The sequence below is a fragment of the Pelecanus crispus genome, chromosome 16 (genome assembly GCF_030463565.1).
Source record: "Pelecanus crispus isolate bPelCri1 chromosome 16, bPelCri1.pri, whole genome shotgun sequence".
NCBI lineage: Eukaryota > Metazoa > Chordata > Aves > Pelecaniformes > Pelecanidae > Pelecanus > Pelecanus crispus.
This window is the reverse complement of record NC_134658.1, coordinates 54,831-80,228: the sequence shown is the minus strand read 5'-3', so window position 1 is coordinate 80,228 and position 25,398 is coordinate 54,831. Positions and strand designations below refer to the sequence as shown.

Here is a 25,398-nt window from a genome sequence, read left to right as displayed (position 1 = left end):
TAGGGATACTAGCAGGATCACCTTGGCTGGACCCACCTGCCTTAGCCTGACCTGTCCTTCTTTCTACCTGCAAACAGGACCATGCGCCCAGCCAGCACCCTGCACACAGGGGGGTTTCTGGAGGGCTGAGGTGAGTGCACAGATATTGCGATGGGGTCTGTGAGTGCTCACAGGGAACGACATGGCAGAGGGAAACACCTCCCAGGATGAAAATCTCCAGGAAGCAGGGATAGGATCAGGGAATGAGAGGAAACGATAACCAGAAATGTGGGAGGGAGAATTCAGAAAACTTCATCTCATCCGCTCCAATGCAGAGCCCTTCCCCTGAGCAAGCCCCCTTGCCTGGTGGTTTTTCAGGGTAACATGGGAGTGGGATCACCCTACATCTCAGAAAGTTTCAAGATCAGGGCTCCTGGAACTAGACAGAGGGACAGACAAGCTTCCTTCACTCTTGCAGGAAATCTCAGACAATCCTGCCTCTCAGAACTCACTCTGTTCTCCCTGAGTGCAGCAGAAATGCTGACAGTTTCTGATACCCAAGAACTCTCCCTGGGGTGAGAGGGGAGGTGGAGCTGTAAAAAACCTAAACCTCTCAAAGTGCCTTCTGCCATCCTGGTTCCTTAGCGCTGGGAGTGCAGATGCTGACAAGTCCTTCTGCATTACGAGCAGTCCCATCTGATAAAGTCAAACACCTGGACTGGTTCCTGCTCCCACCGTTCCTACGAAGCCACTGCTGCAGAGCAGGGCTGACTCCTTGGCAGTCAGCTGGCAGAGGCCCTGCTCCTCAGAACACACTCATCCAGCAAAAACCAGAGCTCCAGCCATGGAGAGGAAGAAAGGTCTCCTAGAAAAGTAAAAGTGTGTGTGTGTCTAGCAGCAGAGTGCCTAGGACAAATGGCTTTGAGTTTGCTCAGAGAAGCAGCCCCTAATTTGGCTTTTTTTTTCTTTTTGACAGTGCTCCGTTCTTACAGGAACCAAATGTCTAACCACAGCTGCATCACTGAGTTCCTCCTCCTGGCATTTGCAGACACACGGGAGCTGCAGCTCCTGCACTTCTGGCTCTTCCTGGGCATCTACCTGGCTACCCTCCTGGCCAACGGCCTCATCATCACCGCCATAGCCTGCGACCACCGCCTCCACACCCCCATGTACTTCTTCCTCCTCAACCTCTCCCTCCTCGACCTGGGATCCATCTCCACCACTGTCCCCAAAGCCATGGCCAATTCCCTGTGGGACTCCAGGGCCATCTCCTACTTGGGATGTGTTGCCCAACTCTTTCTGTCTGTCTTTTTCATTTCAGCAGAGCATTGTCTTCTCACTGTCATGGCCTACGACCGCTACGTTGCCATCTGCAAACCCCTGCACTATGGGACTCTGCTGGGCAGCAGAGCTTGTGTCCACATGGCAGCAGCTGCCTGGGGCAGTGTCTTTCTCTATGCTTTGCTGCACACGACTAATACTTTTTCATCACCCCTCTGCCATGGCAATGCCTTGGACCAGTTCTTCTGTGAAATCCCCCACATCCTCAAGCTCTCCTGCTCAAATGCCTACCTCAGGGAAGTTGGCCTTATTGTGATTAGTGTTTTTCTTTTTTTGGGTTGTTTTGTTTTCATTGTGGTGTCGTATGTGCAGATCTTCAGGGCTGTGCTGAGGATCCCCTCTGAGCAGGGACGCCACAAAGCCTTCTCCACGTGCCTCCCTCACCTGGCCGTGGTCTCCCTGTTTTTGATCACTGCCATCTTTGCCTACCTGAAGCCCCCCTCCATCTCCTCCCCATCCCTGGACCTGGTGCTGGCAGTTCTGTACTCGGTGGTGCCTCCAGCAGTGAACCCCCTCATCTACAGCATGAGGAACCAGGAGCTCAAGGATGCTGTAGGGAAACTGATAACTGGATGTTTTTAAGAAGCTATAAACTTCTCCTGCAGGGCATTTTAATGTAAATCATTACAGGCACAGCCTGTCACCTGTATTTTTTGTTGTTGGTGGTGGTTTTTTCCTTGTCATAATGTTGTCATCCCCTTTGTAAATCACTGTCTGCTTTTATTTTCTGAGTGTTTGTGTAAATGAGAAGCCCTGCTCTGTCTGTGTGTTTAAATGCAGTAGAGCACACTTCAGTCACTCTTTTTGTCTTCTGTTCCTTCCTCCAAGGCCTTTAAACACAATAAAGTACACTTCAGTGAATTTTCTTGTCCTGGGATCCTTCCTCCAAGGCCTTTTTGGACCTGCAGGGACAGTTCCTTTGTGCACGGGTGGAGGAGAAAGGAGTACCGGCATGGCAGCACTGCCAGGGAGCACCAGCCCTTGCTCTTCCAGGACTCTTCTCTTTCCCCTTCTACACTCTCGTTCTGATCCCTTGCATTGCTGTAAGGCCTGAGTGCTCTGGCAGCTTGGTCACAGGCGTGCTGTGTGGTAGTGCTGTGACCGCAGGCAGGGACAGGCCATGGGCACTTCGGTGACAGAGCTGGCCTCCATACCAGCATTTCCATAAAGAAAGGTGATGTCCTCAGGGCAGTGCCTGAAGCCTTAGCTCTGCTTTCAGAGTTGCTCTCAAGGAGACACTCAAGCGAGTGCTGTGTTGAGGGAAACATCAGTGAAGAGCTCAAGTGTGTGAGTGTGCAGGACACAGCAGTGCCCCTTGCACAGCCAGGGATCACCTTGAAGGACCAGCAGAGCAGGGTCTGCTCTGTGTCCTTGTTTGCTGGACACCGCGGGCAAGGTGCCCCAGGGCAATGGTCACAGAGCAGCCCCTTGCAACCACCCTTCCCAGCACTGGCCTCTCACTCCACCTCGGACACGTTGTTTGTCCAGAGGAGACTTAAGCATGCCCATGGTGTGCGTGTGGGGAGATGAACCCGAGTGAGCACAAATGCCATCAGCTATTGCCAGAGGTGCCATGAAGGCCAGTGGGACAGGCAGTGCCTCCAGGTCACTGCACCTGGAGAGTAATGTCCCCAGGGAAACCACCTGAATGCAGCACTGGGATGTGCTCCCTTGACCCGAGGTGCCTGTGTCCATTCCCCCTGCCGTGGGGCATCTCAGATGGGTGCAGAGCAGGGCGACCCACCGCAGGGCTGAGGTGCCTCCCAGCCTCTGGCAGTGGCAGCAGGAGGCCAGAGGGTCATGATGCCTGCTGCAGTGCAGGGCCTGCGCGTGTGCAAGGGCAGGACTCGTGCCTCTGCACAGCCCTGTGTGTGTGAGGAGTGCAGGAGGCCAGCTCCGATGGGGACACCTCAGGGGGCCCTGAAAGGGAAAGACATGGCAGAGGGAAACACCTCCCAGGTCTCTTTATAGCCACATTGGTGATACCTGGAGTGAAGCACTGGATGATGCAGTGGGTGGGAAATTGGCTGGTGCCTCAAGCCCCACTGTCACCAGTGGTAGAGTCCTCCTGGTGGCCACTTCCTAGTGGCATCCCTCCGTGCAAGCGTTTGCGCCAACACTCTTGAGTGTCTTTATTAACTCCCTGCATCATGTGATGCAGCCTTTTCAGCTCCTTTGTGGATGATGCCAAACTGGGCAGAGTCCTTGAGAGATCTCATCTGCTTAAGCCTGCCTAGAGCAGCACAGCTGGACAAGGTGATGTTCAGGGGTCTTTTCCAGCCTGAGTTATTCTATGATTCAATGAATCTTTTCCTTGGAGAGATTTCTGAAGATAGTCGAGAAAGTCAGAAGTAGAGATATAAAATGCACCAACAGAAATACAGCAGTTCCTCTGAGGAACGTTTCTCCACACAAACCATGGTAGGCAATGTATTAGATCGATTTGATGAAACAAGCTTACTGTTGTCTGCTCACGTAGTCGGCCACAAGGAGGGTGATGGCTGGGTACAGTACCATGTGGTCACTTGTGTCTCAGAAGCTCCTAATCCAGCCAATGGCTGTGAAGGGGGCTGTGAGGTCACTTCTGCCTCTGCAGGTGACAGGCCAACAGCAGGACTGTGTCTAGGAAAGGGACTTCATTCTGAAACAGCTGATAGGTCAGCCCTTGACTCATGGCTGGGATGTGTGCTTTGAAGCGCACATCTGCCAGCGTCTCTGACAGGCCAGCAGAAGGCACCTGGTTGGCACATTGACTGGGAGATGCCTTCTGCCCAAGGACCGAGGCTCACTGCAGGAAGGGGGCTTCTCTTTTGGTTGTCATGTCTCTTCTGCCTGAGAACATGATGGGACAGCAGCAGGCACGCAGCTTGGTCATGTCTATCCGAGAAGCTGAAAGGGCAGCAGGCTTGGAAGATGGTGGTGAGGTTCCTTCTGTGTGGTGAGGTGAAAGGCCACAAGAAGGCTGATGGGTTGAGATGCCTGCTTGAAGGGTTGTTTCCCAGATGATGGAGCTTTTTTTGCACGTAGGAAACAGCAGGAGAGGGAAACACTGCCACACAGTGACCCTGGGAAGGTGGAGATTAGGAGGAAGAAATGTCACTCAGAGGGTAGTGCTGAGGGACATGAAGTCCTCCAGAAGGAGTATGAAATCAGTCCCTCTCTGTGTTTCAAGGAACAGAGTGTGAGGGTGGACAGACGTCAGTGAATGCATGGAAATGCCAGGGTGAGAGCAAGGTGGGGAAGCGAGGTGGGTGCCTACATCCTGCAGGGAAAAAGAAGCAGCTGTGGCACAGCGCAGGACAACCTGTGTCAGAGATGGCAAAGAGCGCTGGCAAGGCTGGAAGTCACCAAGAGGACCCAAGCCCTTGTGCCCCTGGGTATGGCAATCATCTCTGCCACCGAGGCCCATGAGCAGACATGTTGTGCTAAGGCACTGGGGGGGCCTCATGGCCTCCTTGCACACCCCCAGGAAGGCTGGGAGCTGTCACACCCTTGGCCTTCACTCAGCATCACACCCCCCACAGCCCAGTGCCCCAGGAAGGGCCCTGAGCAAGGTGTGAAGGACAGGATCTGCCTTCCATGGGGCTGGGGGTCAGGCCTTGGCCTTTCTGCTTCATCAAACAAAGCCAGGGGTTTCTCAGCAGCTGAGCTGCCTGCACATTACCTTTGCCTCCCTGCAATCACAACCTCCAGTTCTCTGCTCTAACGAGTCCCTTGGGAGGCTTTGTCAGTCATGGCCCTCAGTGGGACTCAATGCTTCAAGGTACTTTGGGTTTTGCTTTTGACGTTGAGCCTTGGAGAGGTTTGTGCAATCTTCTCTCAGTACCTGAGGTTCAAGGACTCAGCACCAAATACACCACAGAGCTCATTAACATCAAGCAAGCCCTAACAAGCTGTGTCTCTTCCTGTAATTGTCTTCTACTCTTGTACAGTTCATTAAAGAGGTTTCCTAGTGCACTTCTGGAAAAAAAATTCAAAGAACTTCTAATAAAAATGTATTTCTTTTTAAAGGGTGTAGTTTGTTAAGTTTCAGTTTAGAGAAGAGAGGATAGCAGCCTTCTCAGAGTGCTATTGATGCAGGGTCTCCCCTAAGGAGGTCAGGAGTGGTAGCAGAAGCTGTCCCTTGAGCTCTGACACAGCATGGACACCCTTGCTCCTCACCTCCCCAAGCCCTTCATGGCTCTCATCGCCCACCTGGCACTTGCATCCCTTGTCCTTACATCAGACTTCTCCTCTGCACTCTGCAGCTGGATGGTACAGCTCCTTTGTGCCAGCTCCCACCTGCTTTCCTTCGAGACCTGGCTGCACAAAGGCAAAGGGGGATTGCTCTCATTTTTGAGCAAGCAGAATAAGATAAGACTCAGCATTACAATCAAACACCCTCCTCAACTGTCTGCCAAGTACAAGCTGCCACCAATGAGGTTCACCTTCCACAAGGCATAATCATGCCAGAAACATTTGAGACAGAAGGGAAATGGTAAAACAAAGATAACTAAAGATTTGGCTAAAGTCAGAATTAGCCAGACAACTGAAAGATAGGCAAGCTTTTAACTCCCTGAAGCTCAAATCAGCTACAGGATAGTTGAGACATGTCTGAATGATCAAAGAGTAAGAGGAAGGGAAATCTTGACAGCAACAGCACATGTTTCTGTACAGATAGGCTGCTGGCAAGGGGACTTCAGACATGGTCAATTTAGTTTGGACAGGTGGAAATACGTGAAAGATGAGGGAGATGAAATGCACAGCCCAGTAGAGAGAGGACTGACAATGCAAATGCAGAGGAAGGTCAATAGTTCTCCTCTTGCTCTTCATGGGCACCCTGAAAGCTGCTCATTTTGATCTCAGGGGAAAACACTGATGTTTTATTAAAAGTATTCAATTGTTTTAGCTGATGATGTCATGCTCATCGATGTTAAAGATGTTTAAAAATTCCTGAGGTTTTCAGGCAGCGCTCCACTGTCTGAGCGCAAGCATGCAGGGCTATGTGGAGAGGAGCCAGTGTCTCTGCAGCCCATGCCTGGGACTGGCAGCTGTCACACAGGACCTGCTGGAGACGAGAGCCCCTCGCAAGCTGCAGCTGGAGCCTGGGCAGAGGGTCCCGGGGCACCTACACCAGCATCATGTGCCCATGTCCCTGTGACTGCCTCCCACCCCAATTGTACCATCAGTTCCTTTTGCAAACAAAGGCAGTACACAAAATCCCCCCGAGATCAGTATATTAAAACAAGACAAAACAAAGCATTGAGGATAACAACATCAACAGTGTTTGAAGCATAAAGTGTTAATAAGACATTTCCTTCCCTCTGTATCTTTCATTCTATTTCTTTGATTCATTTTTTAAAAAAGATCACATTATTTCCATCCTCCTAAAGCCTAGAGCATTAAGAAAGGTAATTTTTGTGTCTTGCACAGAGCCCAGGGCCCCAAAGAACCTCCCAGCCCTGCACTGTCCTTGCACCCTCTAACTCTTGGCACAGAGCGAGTCATGCTCGGATATGTTGACCACTCTTGCCTGATGCAGAAAAGCAGGGTACAAAGCTTCAGTGAAATGCTCTCTTTTTGGATGGCCAAATGTGACCTTTTCTCATCAAATCTGTGCTGTCTTTCTATGTAAGTACGTGGAAAAATATGTGTTTATTTGTAGGTCAATGTACTTCTGTGGCTTTGTCGCTCTGTCCCCTGCCCCGCGGGGCACGGGGAGCAGGGTTCCCTCAGCTGCCTGCCTTGTGCTCACAACACACTCAGAGAAGCCCCTCTGGGTGCCCTCCCTATGCATGGCCATTTCCAGCCAGCGCTGAGCTTGGCCTTTGCTGGCTCCATCCCTGCACCCACAGGCCAGGGGTCCATCTGCCTCCTGGGCAGCCTCTTCCCCCTCCAGCCTCCTGGACCTTCCTTCTGCAGGGTCACCTCCTAAGTCGCGGGGGTCCCTCTTCATCAGTAGTCCTGGTTAACAGGGGAGGTCCCTGATGACTGGAGGCTTGCCAATGTGACGCCCATGTACAAGAAGGGTGGGAAGGAGGACCCAGGGAACTACAGGCCTGTCACCCTGACCTCAGTGCCGGGAAAGATTATGGAGCGGTTCATCTTGAGTGAACTCAACAGGCAAGTGCAGGTCAACCAGGGGATCAGGCCCAGCCAGCACAGGTTTATGAAAAGCAGGTCCTGCTTGACCAACCTGATCTCATTTTATGACCTGGTGACCCACCTGGTGGATGAAGGAAAGGCTGTGGATGTCATTTACCTGGACTTTAGCAAAGCCTTTGACACAGTCTCCCACAATATTCTCCTTGGGAAGCTGGCAGCTCATGGCTTGGACGGGCGTAGTCTTCGCTGGGTAAAAAACTGGTTGGGTGGCCGAGCCCAGAGAGTAGCGCTGAATGGAGTTACGTCCAGCTGGCAGCCGGTCACGAGTGGTGTTCCTCAGGACTCTGTTTTGGGGCCAGCCTTGTTTAATATCTTTATCGATGATCTGGATGAGGGGATTGAGTGCACCCTCAGTAAGTTTGCAGATGACACCAAACTGGGTGGGAGTGTCGATCTGCTGGAGGGTAGGATGGCCCTGCAGAGGGACCTGGACAGGCTGGACTGCTGGGCCGAGGCGAACTGTATGGGGTTTAACAAGGCCAAGTGCCAGGTCCTGCGCTTTGGTCACAACAACCCCATGCAGCGCTCCAGGCTTGGGGAAGAGTGGCTGGAAAGCTGCCTGGCCGAAAAGGACCTGGGGGTGTTGGTAGACAGCTGGCTGAACATGAGCCAGCAGTGTGCCCAGGTGGCCAAGAAGGCCAACAGCATCCTGGCTTGTGTCAGGAATAGTGTGGCCAGCAGGAGCAGGGAGGTGATTGTGCCCCTGTACTCGGCACTGGTGAGGCTGCACCTGGAATCCTGTGTCCAGTTTTGGGCCCCTCAATCCAAGAAAGACATTGAGGTGCTGGAGCATGTTCAGAGAAGGGCAAGGAAGCTGGTGAAGGGTCTGGAGCACAGGCCTTCTGAGGAGCGGCTGAGGGAACTGGGGTTGTTTAGTCTGGAGAAGAGGAGGCTGAGGGGAGACCTTATCGCTCTCTACAACTGCCTGACAGGAGGTTGTAGTGAGGTGGGTGTTGGTCTCTTCTCCATGTAGTGAGCGATAGGATGAGAGGAAATGGGCTCAAGCTGCGCCAGGGGAGGTTTAGGCTGGAAATTAGGAAAAATTTCTTCATGGAAAGGGTAGTCAAGCATTGGAACAGGCTGCCCAGAGAGGTGGTGGAGTCACCATCCCTGGAAGTGTTCAAAAAACGGGTAGATGTGGCACTTCGGGACATGGTTTAGTCTAGTCTACCCTTGATTGGCTTAGAGTAGACTTGGTAGTGTAGGTTCATGGTTGGACTGGATGATCTTAAAGGTCTTTTCCAACCTAAATGATTCTATGATTCTATGATTCATCGACACTGACCTCTTGCCAGGCCCTGCTCGACTCCCTGCACATCCGACTGCCTTCTTCGTGGGCTTTGAGGGCATTGTCCCTGAAGATCCAGGAGGGACTCACAGCTCCTGTGTCCTCCAGGACAGGCCAAGCACATCCTCAGCTAACTGCAATCAGCTCTCCTGCACTCCGCCACTGTCATTCTGCTACTTGTCCTCCTTCTCCACCACCTCATGCTCACTGCAGCCATGGCTGCCCTCATCCTTCACATCCCCAGACAGATCCAGCTGTCAGTAACTGAGAGCAGCCCTGGTGAGCTCATCGAGTGTCTGTGTCAAAATGTTGTCTTCCACACCCTCCAGGAATCTGCTGGCTTGCTTGTGCCCAGCCCTGCTGCCCTCCCAGCAGACTGTGCAGTGGCTGAAGCTGCCATGTCCCTGAGGAGCTGGGACCATGAGGCTTCCTCCAAGGCAAAGCTCTGTGCACGCCAGCCTCCCCTTTGCACAGAGCTCACCTCCACCTCCTCACGTGCCCACCTGCCTTCCTGAGGAGCCCTTGGCGTCCATGGCTGCCCTGCCACCACTCGAGCTGTGCCAGCAGGGCTCTGCAGTGCCCATGGGGGAGCACGTTGGTGCCTGCCCAGCAGAAAGGAGAGCGCTGAGGAAGGGAGAGGAGAGGCAGGGAAAGGGGAAGGGTTGTGGGAGGTTGGCTGGGAGGTTCCTGCTGTTGCCAAAGAGGACGATGCAAGGAGAGGCCTGGTAGCTGGGAGGTGGATTTTGAAGTCCCTTCTTTGGAAACAACCCAATTGGGCTGGTGCTGAGGCAGGCTCCAAACTGTCAAATTTGGGTACAAATGGAGAAAAGCTGAGACTGTTGAGGAAAAAGTAATATCTGATGGGGGCAAAGAGTTGGGGAGGATAGCGGGGCAGAGAAAGGGAGGGATGGAGGTGCAAGGTGGAAGCAGCAGCCCGTGGAAGAGGGGTCAGGAGGGGGATTGAAGGGGCCAGGTGCCCATGGGGAGGGGCTGGGCAGTGCTGGCATGGCCAAACCCTGTGCCTGATCACTGTGCTCTGTCCTGCTTATGGTACTGGTTTCAGCTGGGGTAGAGATATCTTCATAGCAGTTTGTATGGTGCTGTGTTGTAGATTTGTGCTGAGAACAGTGTTGATAACAGGGATGTTTTTGTTATTGCTGAGCAGTGCTTACACAGCGCCAAGGCCTTTTCTGCTTCTCACACTGCCCCGCCAGCGAGTAGGCTGGGGGTGCACACGAAGTTGGGAGGGGACAGCTGACAGCTGACCCCAAGTGACCAAAGGGATATAGCAGACCACAGGACATCGTGCTCAGCAACAGAAGCTGGGGGAAGAAGGAGGAAGTGGGGGTGTTTGGAGGGATGGCATTTGTCTTCCCAAGTAACCGTTATGAGTGATGAAGCCCTGCTTTCCTTTAAATGTCTAAATACCTGCCTGCTGGTGGGAGGCAGTGAATGAATTCCTCATTTTGCTTTGTTTGTGTGCACAGCTTTTGCTTTACCTATTAAACCAGCTGTGTCTCAACCCATGAATTGTCTCACTTTTTTACCTTTCCTGGCTTCACTCGTGTATGTGTTTGTGTATTTGGGCGTACCTGCTTTGATGGTCAAGTGGGGCTAGCGAGGAGGAGGAGGAGGCCACCAGGATCTAGAGAGACCCAGGCTTGGAACTACCAAGTGGGTGATATCTCTGAGTGGGGGCAGACCCAAAGGCCAGGCCCCCAGTGGAGGGACCATGGGGCTGTGTGAGCCCGCGGGTAAGTTCTGCCGGGAACGTACAGAGCACTCATGCAACCTTCCCAGCAGATCAGCCTGAGAGGGGCACTGGGATGGGGCCACTTGTGTTGCTCATGGCTGTGTGAGTGCTGCTGTTGGAGTGGAGGCTGTAACGGTGCTGTTGGCTGTTGGTGCTGCTCTGTGTAGGGTTGGCTGTGTCCATCTGTGTTTCCTTGCAGACACCAGGATTTTGCCCCTTCCCTTTGGGTGACTCCAGCTTGGGCGATCTCTCCCTTTGTGGGGCTGCAGTCACTGCCCACCCCAGGCACAGACTCTCCCTGGAGAAGCCCCGGTCTCTCCAGGCAGCTCTGAATTCTCCTCCTGGTGCATGTCTTCTTCCCTGTCCCATGTGGGACATCCCCGGGCATGCACCTTGGAGACCTTTCACTATCTCCACCATCACCGCACACCAATGGGTGAGTCCAAATGCCAACCCTTGGTCTCTAACAGCTACCAATGTGACAATGAGCTTTTATCTCCCAATTCCAAGGAGAAAGAGGTTGTTTTGGGGTGAAATTCCTGGAGCCTGTTGTTAACATTATCTTTGAGAGAAGACCCCACCCTTCATTTAGTGCACTAGGGAGATCCCATTTTATTACAGAGATGCTAGGAGAGCGTTAGCTCTATCCCAGAAACACACACTTTTCTATCAGATCCAGGTGAGACAGAGCAGGTCCATTCCTCAGTCAGGAGTAAGAGAAATCAAAACAATTCTGTAGAAACTTAATGAACACTAATAACCATCCAGATAATGACCACACATGTGTTAAAACAAAAAACCGAAAGACATGCCTGCAATGGGATACATGGTGAGTCATTTGTGAACAGTGATGGAAAATTTGTCACTGTTGAAAATCATGCATGAAATCACTTTCCTAATGGCCTCCTTGAGCTCCTGGTTCCTCATGCTGTAGATGAGGGGGTTCACTGCTGGAGGCACCACCGAGTACAGAATTGCCAGCACCAGGTCCAGGGATGGGGAGGAGATGGAGGGGGGCTTCAGGTAGGCAAAGATGGCAGTGATCAAAAACAGGGAGACCACGGCCAGGTGAGGGAGGCACGTGGAGAAGGCTTTGTGGCATCCCTGCTCAGAGGGGATCCTCAGCACGGCCCTGAAGATCTGCACATAGGACACCACAATGAAAACAAAACAGATGAATGCTACCAAGACACTAAGCACAGTAAGGCCAGCTTCCCTGAGGTAGGCATTTGAGCAGGAGAGCTTGAGGATGTGGGGGATTTCACAGAAGAACTGGGCACAGCATTGCCGTGGCACAGGGGTAGGGAAAATGTATTAGTCGTGTGCAGCAAAGCATAGAGAAACCCAGTGCCCCAGGCAGCTGCTGCCATGTGGACACAAGCTCTGCTGCCCAGCAGGGTCCCATAGTGCAGGGGTTTGCAGATGGCAACGTAGCGGTCGTAGGCCATGATGGTTAGAAGATAGAATTCTGCTGACATGAAAAAGAGAAACAGGAAGACTTGGGCAGCACATCCCAAGTAGGAGATGGCCCTGGAGTCCCACAGGGAATTGGCCATGGCTTTGGGGACAGTGGTGGAGATGGATCCCAGGTCAAGGAGGGAGAGGTTGAGGAGGAAGAAGTACATGGGGGTGTGGAGGCGGTGGTCGCAGGCTATGGCGGTGATGATGATGTCGTTGGCCAGGAGGGCAGCCAGGTAGATGCCCAGGAAGAGCCAGAAGTGCAGGAGCTGCAGCTCCCGCGTGTCTGTGAATGCCAGGAGGAGGAACTCAGTGATGGAGCTGCTGTTGGACATCTGCTGCCTCTGGGCGTGGGGGACTGTCATAGGAGAACAAGGAAAAAAGAAAGCAACATTAGGGGAGACTTCCCTGAACAATATGAAAGCCATTTCCCATAGACCCTTCCCCTGTCACACAGACACACTTTTCCTTTTTCTAGCAGCCCTTCCTTGAGCTCTGTGCCTGGAGCCCTGGCTGGTGCTGGCCATGTGTGCCATGAGGAGCAGGGCATCTGCCCACGGGCTCTTGAGAGGTCAGCCCTGCTCTGCAGCAGTGGGCAGGGACAGGGACCAGTCCTGGTGTTCAGCTGTGTCAGATGGAACCGCTGCTAATGCAGAAGGGCCTGTCAGCATCTGCACTCCCAGGGCTGAGGAACGGGCATGGTAAAGGCAGTTTAAGAGCTCTAGGGTTTTGTACGGCTCCCCCCAGAACTCCCCTGGTGAGTATTCTTGGATGTCAGAAACCCCCAGCATTTCTGCTGCACTCAGGGAGAACAGAGCAAGTCCTAAGAGGCAGAAGGATTGCCTGTGGCTCAGTGCAGCTGGTCTCTCCCTACCCCTTGGTGTTAGCTGCCCTGTTCTTGCTCATTTGTAGGGTAATCACACTCCCATGTTACCCTGAAAAGCCACCAGGCACTGCTGAGAGCAGAGGGATCTACCACAGACCACTAAATGTCTCAACCTTTCTCAAGGTCTCAGCACCCCACTTCCAGCCAAGGACACGCATGGCTCATTCCACAACCCAACATCATTTTCGCTCTTGTAGCATCTCTGCATTGCTCCTGAGTCTTTCAGATAACACAAGGATGCTATAGGAGAGATTTACATCCTGGAGGGGTGCTCAGTCTGGAAAAAAAACTCAGGGAGATAGCCAAGTGTCTTAGTGATGGCATTTGAGTAAGGGAGATTCAGCTCATTGCCTCCATGCACTGACTGCATTGCCCACTGCCCCACAGCTTAGAGGAAAGCTGGGACACTTGTTCCCATGGACACATGGGCATGGGGGGACCCACAAGACCAGTGTGTGACTCTACAGCTGAAACTGCATCTCCCCAGAGAGCCTGACAGCAAGAAGGAAATAACCCCAGCACTAACAGGGACAAGTGGAGCGAGAAGGAGAACTGGAGTGCGGGTGTGGGTGAGAGAGGCCAGGGCAGAGGCAGGCGGGCCCTCAGGCCAGCGTTGCCCTTCGCCAGCTGTGCCCGCCACCTCCCAGGCACCAGCATTGCCGGGCAGCTGCTCCCAGCCCCTGTGCTCTGCAGAGGGCCCTGGGCGCGGGGCTGGAGAGCTGCAGCACGGCTCTGCTGGAGCTCTGGCTGCAGAGGAGCTGGTTCCCGCCTTGGAGCCCCCAGCCCTTGGGGCAGAGGCTTTGCTGGCTGGGAGAGGAGGCAAGGGGGCTTGCTCAGGGGAAGGGCTCTGCATGGCAGGGGATGAGACGGAGCTTTCTGAACTCTCCCTCTCACAACATTTCTCGTTTTCGTTTCCTCTCATTCCCTGATGATATCCCTGCTGCCAGGAGATTTTCCTCCTGAGAGGTGTTGTCCTGCCCCACGTCTTTTCCCTGCTCACAGACCCCATCCCAACCTCTGTGCCCTCTCCTTAGCCCTCCAGAAACCTGCCTGTGTGCATGACACTGGCTGGGCGCATCTTCCTTTTCAGACGTTCAAAAATTCAGACTAATCCTGATGTGTCCATCATAGGCGATGCTGGTGCTGTCCATAAGCAGAGGAGTGGCTGAAGGCACTTTAGGAGGCTCCTATCAGACCTACTGGTCACTCAAAGTTACAGCTCAGGAATCTCAATGACTTGTTCAAACTTTTACAGGTCCTTTTCTATTTCCCCTTCCCTCCCCCACTCTCCCTCTTCTCTCCCCTGCCATCAGAGTAGGAAACTGAAAATACATGCTCTGGAAATCTCTGGATCTTTGTAGTAAACTCTGCTTTGACCTTCCTCTTGGAACATTCCACTGGCAGTTCCTTAGTGCTGATCTGGAGCAGTGAGCAGCCCTGACGCACACAGCACCCTCTCGACAGCAGAAGGACCCTGTCCTGCCCTGCCAGAGGTTGCTCCTTCCACCCACAGCTTTTTCCTGCAGTGCTGTGGGGAGCTCCCTGGGCAGGCTGAGAGTCCCTGCCCCAGCACACAGCACCCTGGGGTGCAGGGACCCTCTTCACAAGGACAGCCCTGGGCACCCCTGGCTGCACACCCACCTTCACACCCCTGCAGCCATCCCTTGGAGAAGGCAGCCGTCATGCCCTGTCCCTCGGACAGGGCAGCAGGGAAGCCCTGCTCTGGAGCATGTTGTTGTCCTTCGCAACAGAGATAGCGTGAGAGACATCCTCACAGCTCCTGTAAATGGTGGAATGCAGCAGCTTCAGGAGATGTCTGCACCCAGTGACTTACCATGTCAAGGACTGTGAAGATCTCTCCTGCAGTGAGGTCTCAGCACCCTCCCACCCCACACTGCCTTTAACCTCTCCCTGCCTCCCTCCTCTCCCCTCCCTGCCTGCAGGCACTGCCCTCAGCCCTGCTGCGCTTGGCACAGGAGCTGCTCCTGGGCAGAGCTGTCTCTCTGCAGCGCTGCCCACTTGCCAGGAGCTGCCTGCGTCCCAGGAGCCCGGCCCAGCTCAGCAGCACAGCACCAGCCCAAGGCAGCCTTTGCTCTGCCCCTCTGGGCTCCCTTGTGTTGTCCCTGGGGCTGCAGGGGAACCTGCTGTGACACAGCCTGAAGCCATCACTCATGGTCCCTCCCGCAGCTGGGCAGAGACACTGCTTTCCACCAGTGGCATTTTGATCACCAGAGTGAGATTTAGGTCCTGTAATCACTTTTCCTTGTCTCCACCTTAGACAGGACACCCAGGCAGGGACAGGCAGGGATCTCCTTTAGCCCTGCTGAGCGAATGGATTCAGCAGAGTCAATGGAGCCATCTCATCCTGGGCCTGGAGTCCTGGGGCTGCAAGGCCTCTCAGCTCCCTTCCATGCCTGCCACAAACCCACAGGAGGGGGGATTCCTCTTGCCTCACTTCAGGTGGGCACAACATGGGCACCTGCATGGGAGCTCCTTGTCTCAGCTCCCATGGCAATAGTGGCGATGGAGGCCAGGAGGGAGCTGTTCAGGCACAAACACCTGGCGACATCTGAAGTGCCAGACCATGCCAAAAGTCTTGCTGAAGTGGAGGTAGATGACATCCCATGTTCTCCCCTCATGCACAAATGGAGTTACTTCATCGTGAAGGCAATCAGGTGGGTGAGGCAGGATTTACCCTTGCAAAGTCCATGCCAACGCTCTTCTCTCTCAGGTGCCCAGCAATGTCACCCATGAGGAGTCATCCAATGTGGGGAATCCTTTTGGCCACCTCACCCCTTGATTTGGGGAAGAAGGCTTCGTGAGACACATGGATGTGCAGGGAGACAACAGGGTGTCTGTAGCAGTCAGTGTGTTAAAGGCAGGAAGAAGCCCTGAAGCTGAAAGGGGGGAGGAAGGGTCATGCTGAAGTAAGATAGGTGGAATTTTATTTTGAGGCAGAAGAAGAAGGACGATTTGCAGTTCTGTGCTGGGATGCAGAGGGACATAGAGGATTCGAGCAAACAAAGGTTTGTGTTTGAAGGAATAGCCAGTGATGGCTAAGAGAGACACCATGAGCCTCGCCCTGGGAAAACCACCTGCCTGATCATGGTGTCTCCCCTGCCAGGTAAGGATAAGTTCCCAGTGGGAACCTCATGATATCCAAGAAGGACCAGTCCAAAGTCCAAAGTCCAAAGTCCTGCCCCTAGGGTCACCAACGCCTTGCAGAGCCCGTCTGGGCTGCAGCTCCGCGGAAAAGTCTCTCATGTTCCCACAGATGGGGGCTTGGATAAACAGCCTCATAAATGGAAACCATTCTGTTTGGGCCACTTAGTCCAACCCTTAAAATTAGGCCGGAGGAATCCCATTGCTGGCAAAGATCACACATAAACTGAAGGCAGTCCCCTGCAGCTGCCCAGCTTTGGCCGTGGCATGGGGAGCACCCTCTGGGCCCGGCTGTAGAAGAACTGCAATGACACGGCCGTGCCCTTGGAGTCTCGCTGTATTGGTTGGGGTCTGGCCCTTGGAGGGCCATGCTGTTATGCCGCTGTATACCCCATAAAGATCTGGCCAGCTCAAAAAAAGGCATGCAAGGAGGGAAGTGCTAAATGCTGCCTTCGATCCTTCAATGTTTTGCACTAGGAGGTGCCTTTAATTGTGGTGCAGCAAGCTGTGCAGATCCCACCTGTGGAAGGGTTATCCCATGTTGCTCCTGTGAGCTCTTCCAATGTTTTCTTACAAGGAAAACAATTCTAGTCATATCTACAGGTCCCCAAAGAGGATGTTCACATTGGACATTTTTGCTGCAGTTTTTGATAAAGGTAAGGGCATGTAGATGGCCTAATTGCCAGTAGCAGGTTGGAGCTTCCTTCAGACTTCTCTGTTACAAACAAGTTTATCCTGCAAGCCAGGGATATGCTCAGCACAAGACGGCCTGAAGGCCAAGCTGTACGTGGAGCACAGCACTGCCCAGCACAGCGCAGGCCTGGGTCTCCTCAGCTTTACTGTTATGTGGATCTCTAACTCCTCCATGTACAAAGGTGTTCTGGTCAGGGTCACTACAACACCTGAGGAAGGCTAGGAAGAGGATGAGGTCTCCCTTAGACAGCCTGAGAAAGGCACACAGTTTTAGGCCCTGATAGTCACTGGGGACTTTGTAGGTGATGGAACTCTGCTAGAAGGCCATGGATGAAAGGAAGGTAGAAGGTGATCCCTGACCTGACATGGGGGAACACTCTTCTGGGTTTGTTTTTCACGAGAAGACAAGGCAGGACTGGTGGAAGATGTGGAGGGCAGCTTTGGATGCAGTGTGAGGGAGGTAGTAGGGTAGAAAACCCTGCGGGAAGTGAGCAAGACAGATTATAGCAGTGCTGAGTGGAGAGGAAGGATGACCTCCACCCACCTGCTGGCAGCGCTCTTCCTAATGCAGCCCAGGATGCCGTTGTCCACCTTTGCTGCAAAGGTGCAAAGCCAGGAGAAGAGAAGGCTTTGGGGAAACCTGATAACAGCCTTCCCACGTCTTCTTGGATATCAGCAAGGAAATGGAGCCCGGCTCTTCCCTGTTGTGGATGATGGGAGGAGGAGGGCTAATGGGCATCTTTCATATTTCTTTTTCTGCAGAGGTTTCAAGTCTTTCCTAAAATGTACATTCACAGTGGATTCAGTTATGCACACAGTGGTTGCCACTGTCCTGGGGCAGCTGAAGAACCCGTGTGTCCCAGGAGATATGGTAGCTCTTCTGGAGCACGAGCTGCTGTGCAGGCTCAGTACCTCATGGGTGGTGGAGGGCATCAGCTGCCTCCAGCACTGCTGGGGTGGCTGAGCAGGGACCTCTCCAGCACAGCAGCACATTGTGTCCCCTTGGATGCTGGCTGTGAGGTCACTTCTGAGTGGGCAGCAGTGGGGAGACAGATACTTGGAGGTTTTCAAAGCCATTACAATACAGCCCCCAACAAGATGAAAGATTTGGGGAGGTCAGGGGAAGCTGGGACAAGGGAGATGGGAGATTTGGGGGAGGGAAGAGGGGCTTGGCCAAAAGAAAGAAAAGGAAAGACAGGCTGGACCGATGGGCTGAGGCGACCTGTATGAGGTTTAACAAGGCCAAGTGTCAGGTCCTGCACTTCGGGCACAACAACCGCATGCAACGCTACAGGCTTGGGGAAGAGTGGCTGGAAAGCTGCCTGGCTGAAAAGGACCTGGGGGTGTTGGTAGATAGCGGCTGAACATGAGCCAGCAGTGTGCCCAGGTGGCCAAGAAGGCCAACAGCATCCTGGCTTGCATCAGGAATAGTGTGGCCAGCAGGAGCAGGGAGGTGATTGTGCCCCTGTACTCGGCGCTGGTGAGGCCGCACCTGGAATCCTGTGTCCAGTTTTGGGCCCCTCCCTAGAAGAAAGACATTGAGGTACTGGAGCATGTCCAGGGAAGGGCAAGGAAGCTGGTGAAGGGTCTGGAGCACAGGGCTGATGGGGAGCAGCTGAAGGAGCTGGGGTTGTTTAGCCTGGAGAAGAGGAGGGTGAAGGGAGACCTTATCGCTCTCTACAACTCCCTGAGAGGAGGTTGTAGTGAGGTGGGTGTTGGTCTCTTCTCCCATGTAGTTAGTGATAGGACAAGAGGAAATGGGCTCAAGCTGCACCAGGGGAGGTTTAGGTTGGAAATTAGGAAAAATTTCTTCACAGAAAGGGTAGTCAAGCATTGGAACAGGCTGCCCAGAGAGGTGGTGGAGTCACCATCCCTGGAAGTGTTCAAAAAACGGGTAGATGTGGCACTTCGGGACATGGTTTAGTCTAGTCTACCCTTGATTGGCTTAGAGTAGACTTGGTAGTGTAGGTTCATGGTTGGACTGGATGATCTTAAAGGTCTTTTCCAACCTAAATGATTCTATGATTCTATGATTCATCGACACTGACCTCTTGCCAGGCCCTGCTCGACTCCCTGCACATCCGACTGCCTTCTTCGTGGGCTTTGAGGGCATTGTCCCTGAAGATCCAGGAGGGACTCACAGCTCCTGTGTCCTCCAGGACAGGCCAAGCACATCCTCAGCTAACTGCAATCAGCTCTCCTGCACTCCGCCACTGTCATTCTGCTACTTGTCCTCCTTCTCCACCACCTCATGCTCACTGCAGCCATGGCTGCCCTCATCCTTCACATCCCCAGACAGATCCAGCTGTCAGTAACTGAGAGCAGCCCTGGTGAGCTCATCGAGTGTCTGTGTCAAAATGTTGTCTTCCACACCCTCCAGGAATCTGCTGGCTTGCTTGTGCCCAGCCCTGCTGCCCTCCCAGCAGACTGTGCAGTGGCTGAAGCTGCCATGTCCCTGAGGAGCTGGGACCATGAGGCTTCCTCCAAGGCAAAGCTCTGTGCACGCCAGCCTCCCCTTTGCACAGAGCTCACCTCCACCTCCTCACGTGCCCACCTGCCTTCCTGAGGAGCCCTTGGCGTCCATGGCTGCCCTGCCACCACTCGAGCTGTGCCAGCAGGGCTCTGCAGTGCCCATGGGGGAGCACGTTGGTGCCTGCCCAGCAGAAAGGAGAGCGCTGAGGAAGGGAGAGGAGAGGCAGGGAAAGGGGAAGGGTTGTGGGAGGTTGGCTGGGAGGTTCCTGCTGTTGCCAAAGAGGACGATGCAAGGAGAGGCCTGGTAGCTGGGAGGTGGATTTTGAAGTCCCTTCTTTGGAAACAACCCAATTGGGCTGGTGCTGAGGCAGGCTCCAAACTGTCAAATTTGGGTACAAATGGAGAAAAGCTGAGACTGTTGAGGAAAAAGTAATATCTGATGGGGGCAAAGAGTTGGGGAGGATAGCGGGGCAGAGAAAGGGAGGGATGGAGGTGCAAGGTGGAAGCAGCAGCCCGTGGAAGAGGGGTCAGGAGGGGGATTGAAGGGGCCAGGTGCCCATGGGGAGGGGCTGGGCAGTGCTGGCATGGCCAAACCCTGTGCCTGATCACTGTGCTCTGTCCTGCTTATGGTACTGGTTTCAGCTGGGGTAGAGATATCTTCATAGCAGTTTGTATGGTGCTGTGTTGTAGATTTGTGCTGAGAACAGTGTTGATAACAGGGATGTTTTTGTTATTGCTGAGCAGTGCTTACACAGCGCCAAGGCCTTTTCTGCTTCTCACACTGCCCCGCCAGCGAGTAGGCTGGGGGTGCACACGAAGTTGGGAGGGGACAGCTGACAGCTGACCCCAAGTGACCAAAGGGATATAGCAGACCACAGGACATCGTGCTCAGCAACAGAAGCTGGGGGAAGAAGGAGGAAGTGGGGGTGTTTGGAGGGATGGCATTTGTCTTCCCAAGTAACCGTTATGAGTGATGAAGCCCTGCTTTCCTTTAAATGTCTAAATACCTGCCTGCTGGTGGGAGGCAGTGAATGAATTCCTCATTTTGCTTTGTTTGTGTGCACAGCTTTTGCTTTACCTATTAAACCAGCTGTGTCTCAACCCATGAATTGTCTCACTTTTTTACCTTTCCTGGCTTCACTCGTGTATGTGTTTGTGTATTTGGGCGTACCTGCTTTGATGGTCAAGTGGGGCTAGCGAGGAGGAGGAGGAGGCCACCAGGATCTAGAGAGACCCAGGCTTGGAACTACCAAGTGGGTGATATCTCTGAGTGGGGGCAGACCCAAAGGCCAGGCCCCCAGTGGAGGGACCATGGGGCTGTGTGAGCCCGCGGGTAAGTTCTGCCGGGAACGTACAGAGCACTCATGCAACCTTCCCAGCAGATCAGCCTGAGAGGGGCACTGGGATGGGGCCACTTGTGTTGCTCATGGCTGTGTGAGTGCTGCTGTTGGAGTGGAGGCTGTAACGGTGCTGTTGGCTGTTGGTGCTGCTCTGTGTAGGGTTGGCTGTGTCCATCTGTGTTTCCTTGCAGACACCAGGATTTTGCCCCTTCCCTTTGGGTGACTCCAGCTTGGGCGATCTCTCCCTTTGTGGGGCTGCAGTCACTGCCCACCCCAGGCACAGACTCTCCCTGGAGAAGCCCCGGTCTCTCCAGGCAGCTCTGAATTCTCCTCCTGGTGCATGTCTTCTTCCCTGTCCCATGTGGGACATCCCCGGGCATGCACCTTGGAGGCCTTTCACTATCTCCACCATCACCGCACACCAATGGGTGAGTCCAAATGCCAACCCTTGGTCTCTAACAGCTACCAATGTGACAATGAGCTTTTATCTCCCAATTCCAAGGAGAAAGAGGTTGTTTTGGGGTGAAATTCCTGGAGCCTGTTGTTAACATTATCTTTGAGAGAAGACCCCACCCTTCATTTAGTGCACTAGGGAGATCCCATTTTATTACAGAGATGCTAGGAGAGCGTTAGCTCTATCCCAGAAACACACACTTTTCTATCAGATCCAGGTGAGACAGAGCAGGTCCATTCCTCAGTCAGGAGTAAGAGAAATCAAAACAATTCTGTAGAAACTTAATGAACACTAATAACCATCCAGATAATGACCACACATGTGTTAAAACAAAAAACCGAAAGACATGCCTGCAATGGGATACATGGTGAGTCATTTGTGAACAGTGATGGAAAATTTGTCACTGTTGAAAATCATGCATGAAATCACTTTCCTAATGGCCTCCTTGAGCTCCTGGTTCCTCATGCTGTAGATGAGGGGGTTCACTGCTGGAGGCACCACCGAGTACAGAATTGCCAGCACCAGGTCCAGGGATGGGGAGGAGATGGAGGGGGGCTTCAGGTAGGCAAAGATGGCAGTGATCAAAAACAGGGAGACCACGGCCAGGTGAGGGAGGCACGTGGAGAAGGCTTTGTGGCATCCCTGCTCAGAGGGGATCCTCAGCACGGCCCTGAAGATCTGCACATAGGACACCACAATGAAAACAAAACAGATGAATGCTACCAAGACACTAAGCACAGTAAGGCCAGCTTCCCTGAGGTAGGCATTTGAGCAGGAGAGCTTGAGGATGTGGGGGATTTCACAGAAGAACTGGGCACAGCATTGCCGTGGCACAGGGGTAGGGAAAATGTATTAGTCGTGTGCAGCAAAGCATAGAGAAACCCAGTGCCCCAGGCAGCTGCTGCCATGTGGACACAAGCTCTGCTGCCCAGCAGGGTCCCATAGTGCAGGGGTTTGCAGATGGCAACGTAGCGGTCGTAGGCCATGATGGTTAGAAGATAGAATTCTGCTGACATGAAAAAGAGAAACAGGAAGACTTGGGCAGCACATCCCAAGTAGGAGATGGCCCTGGAGTCCCACAGGGAATTGGCCATGGCTTTGGGGACAGTGGTGGAGATGGATCCCAGGTCAAGGAGGGAGAGGTTGAGGAGGAAGAAGTACATGGGGGTGTGGAGGCGGTGGTCGCAGGCTATGGCGGTGATGATGATGTCGTTGGCCAGGAGGGCAGCCAGGTAGATGCCCAGGAAGAGCCAGAAGTGCAGGAGCTGCAGCTCCCGCGTGTCTGTGAATGCCAGGAGGAGGAACTCAGTGATGGAGCTGCTGTTGGACATCTGCTGCCTCTGGGCGTGGGGGACTGTCATAGGAGAACAAGGAAAAAAGAAAGCAACATTAGGGGAGACTTCCCTGAACAATATGAAAGCCATTTCCCATAGACCCTTCCCCTGTCACACAGACACACTTTTCCTTTTTCTAGCAGCCCTTCCTTGAGCTCTGTGCCTGGAGCCCTGGCTGGTGCTGGCCATGTGTGCCATGAGGAGCAGGGCATCTGCCCACGGGCTCTTGAGAGGTCAGCCCTGCTCTGCAGCAGTGGGCAGGGACAGGGACCAGTCCTGGTGTTCAGCTGTGTCAGATGGAACCGCTGCTAATGCAGAAGGGCCTGTCAGCATCTGCACTCCCAGGGCTGAGGAACGGGCATGGTAAAGGCAGTTTAAGAGCTCTAGGGTTTTGTACGGCTCCCCCCAGAACTCCCCTGGTGAGTATTCTTGGATGTCAGAAACCCCCAGCATTTCTGCTGCACTCAGGGAGAACAGAGCAAGTCCTAAGAGGCAGAAGGATTGCCTGTGGCTCAGTGCAGCTGGTCTCTCCCTACCCCTTGGTGTTAGCTGCCCTGTTCTTGCTCATTTGTAGGGTAATCACACTCCCATGTTACCCTGAAAAGCCACCAGGCACTGCTGAGAGCAGAGGGATCTACCACAGACCACTAAATGTCTCAACCTTTCTCAAGGTCTCAGCACCCCACTTCCAGCCAAGGACACGCATGGCTCATTCCACAACCCAACATCATTTTCGCTCTTGTAGCATCTCTGCATTGCTCCTGAGTCTTTCAGATAACACAAGGATGCTATAGGAGAGATTTACATCCTGGAGGGGTGCTCAGTCTGGAAAAAAAACTCAGGGAGATAGCCAAGTGTCTTAGTGATGGCATTTGAGTAAGGGAGATTCAGCTCATTGCCTCCATGCACTGACTGCATTGCCCACTGCCCCACAGCTTAGAGGAAAGCTGGGACACTTGTTCCCATGGACACATGGGCATGGGGGGACCCACAAGACCAGTGTGTGACTCTACAGCTGAAACTGCATCTCCCCAGAGAGCCTGACAGCAAGAAGGAAATAACCCCAGCACTAACAGGGACAAGTGGAGCGAGAAGGAGAACTGGAGTGCGGGTGTGGGTGAGAGAGGCCAGGGCAGAGGCAGGCGGGCCCTCAGGCCAGCGTTGCCCTTCGCCAGCTGTGCCCGCCACCTCCCAGGCACCAGCATTGCCGGGCAGCTGCTCCCAGCCCCTGTGCTCTGCAGAGGGCCCTGGGCGCGGGGCTGGAGAGCTGCAGCACGGCTCTGCTGGAGCTCTGGCTGCAGAGGAGCTGGTTCCCGCCTTGGAGCCCCCAGCCCTTGGGGCAGAGGCTTTGCTGGCTGGGAGAGGAGGCAAGGGGGCTTGCTCAGGGGAAGGGCTCTGCATGGCAGGGGATGAGACGGAGCTTTCTGAACTCTCCCTCTCACAACATTTCTCGTTTTCGTTTCCTCTCATTCCCTGATGATATCCCTGCTGCCAGGAGATTTTCCTCCTGAGAGGTGTTGTCCTGCCCCACGTCTTTTCCCTGCTCACAGACCCCATCCCAACCTCTGTGCCCTCTCCTTAGCCCTCCAGAAACCTGCCTGTGTGCATGACACTGGCTGGGCGCATCTTCCTTTTCAGACGTTCAAAAATTCAGACTAATCCTGATGTGTCCATCATAGGCGATGCTGGTGCTGTCCATAAGCAGAGGAGTGGCTGAAGGCACTTTAGGAGGCTCCTATCAGACCTACTGGTCACTCAAAGTTACAGCTCAGGAATCTCAATGACTTGTTCAAACTTTTACAGGTCCTTTTCTATTTCCCCTTCCCTCCCCCACTCTCCCTCTTCTCTCCCCTGCCATCAGAGTAGGAAACTGAAAATACATGCTCTGGAAATCTCTGGATCTTTGTAGTAAACTCTGCTTTGACCTTCCTCTTGGAACATTCCACTGGCAGTTCCTTAGTGCTGATCTGGAGCAGTGAGCAGCCCTGACGCACACAGCACCCTCTCGACAGCAGAAGGACCCTGTCCTGCCCTGCCAGAGGTTGCTCCTTCCACCCACAGCTTTTTCCTGCAGTGCTGTGGGGAGCTCCCTGGGCAGGCTGAGAGTCCCTGCCCCAGCACACAGCACCCTGGGGTGCAGGGACCCTCTTCACAAGGACAGCCCTGGGCACCCCTGGCTGCACACCCACCTTCACACCCCTGCAGCCATCCCTTGGAGAAGGCAGCCGTCATGCCCTGTCCCTCGGACAGGGCAGCAGGGAAGCCCTGCTCTGGAGCATGTTGTTGTCCTTCGCAACAGAGATAGCGTGAGAGACATCCTCACAGCTCCTGTAAATGGTGGAATGCAGCAGCTTCAGGAGATGTCTGCACCCAGTGACTTACCATGTCAAGGACTGTGAAGATCTCTCCTGCAGTGAGGTCTCAGCACCCTCCCACCCCACACTGCCTTTAACCTCTCCCTGCCTCCCTCCTCTCCCCTCCCTGCCTGCAGGCACTGCCCTCAGCCCTGCTGCGCTTGGCACAGGAGCTGCTCCTGGGCAGAGCTGTCTCTCTGCAGCGCTGCCCACTTGCCAGGAGCTGCCTGCGTCCCAGGAGCCCGGCCCAGCTCAGCAGCACAGCACCAGCCCAAGGCAGCCTTTGCTCTGCCCCTCTGGGCTCCCTTGTGTTGTCCCTGGGGCTGCAGGGGAACCTGCTGTGACACAGCCTGAAGCCATCACTCATGGTCCCTCCCGCAGCTGGGCAGAGACACTGCTTTCCACCAGTGGCATTTTGATCACCAGAGTGAGATTTAGGTCCTGTAATCACTTTTCCTTGTCTCCACCTTAGACAGGACACCCAGGCAGGGACAGGCAGGGATCTCCTTTAGCCCTGCTGAGCGAATGGATTCAGCAGAGTCAATGGAGCCATCTCATCCTGGGCCTGGAGTCCTGGGGCTGCAAGGCCTCTCAGCTCCCTTCCATGCCTGCCACAAACCCACAGGAGGGGGGATTCCTCTTGCCTCACTTCAGGTGGGCACAACATGGGCACCTGCATGGGAGCTCCTTGTCTCAGCTCCCATGGCAATAGTGGCGATGGAGGCCAGGAGGGAGCTGTT

At 53.9% G+C, this 25,398-nt stretch overlaps 1 protein-coding gene and 2 pseudogenes across 1 annotated transcript; 1 reads left to right on the top strand and 2 right to left on the bottom strand.

Moving 5' to 3' along the window:
* Window positions 1–978: 978 nt before the first annotated feature.
* On the top strand, window positions 979–3,767 carry LOC104025448 (olfactory receptor 14C36). Its single transcript, XM_075722192.1, has 2 exons — window positions 979–1,889; window positions 3,743–3,767. The coding sequence occupies exons 1-2, from the start codon at window positions 979–981 to the stop codon at window positions 3,765–3,767; spliced, it is 936 nt and encodes a 311-aa protein (XP_075578307.1).
* Window positions 3,768–11,339: 7,572 nt separating this feature from the next.
* LOC142595060 (olfactory receptor 14C36-like) lies at window positions 11,340–12,367 on the bottom strand (annotated as a pseudogene).
* An 8,975-nt stretch (window positions 12,368–21,342) lies between these two features.
* On the bottom strand, window positions 21,343–22,394 carry LOC142595059 (olfactory receptor 14C36-like; annotated as a pseudogene).
* Window positions 22,395–25,398: the final 3,004 nt, after the last annotated feature.

Excerpts from the sequence above, each read along its gene's own strand:
- LOC104025448 (XM_075722192.1), top strand. The coding sequence starts at position 979 with ATGTCTAACCACAGCTGCATCACTGAGTTCCTCCTCCTGGCATTTGCA. Across the intron at positions 1,890-3,742 it reads GCTGTAGGGAAACTGATAAC|TAGGCAATGTATTAGATCGA; the intron begins TGGATGTTTTTA and ends CACAAACCATGG.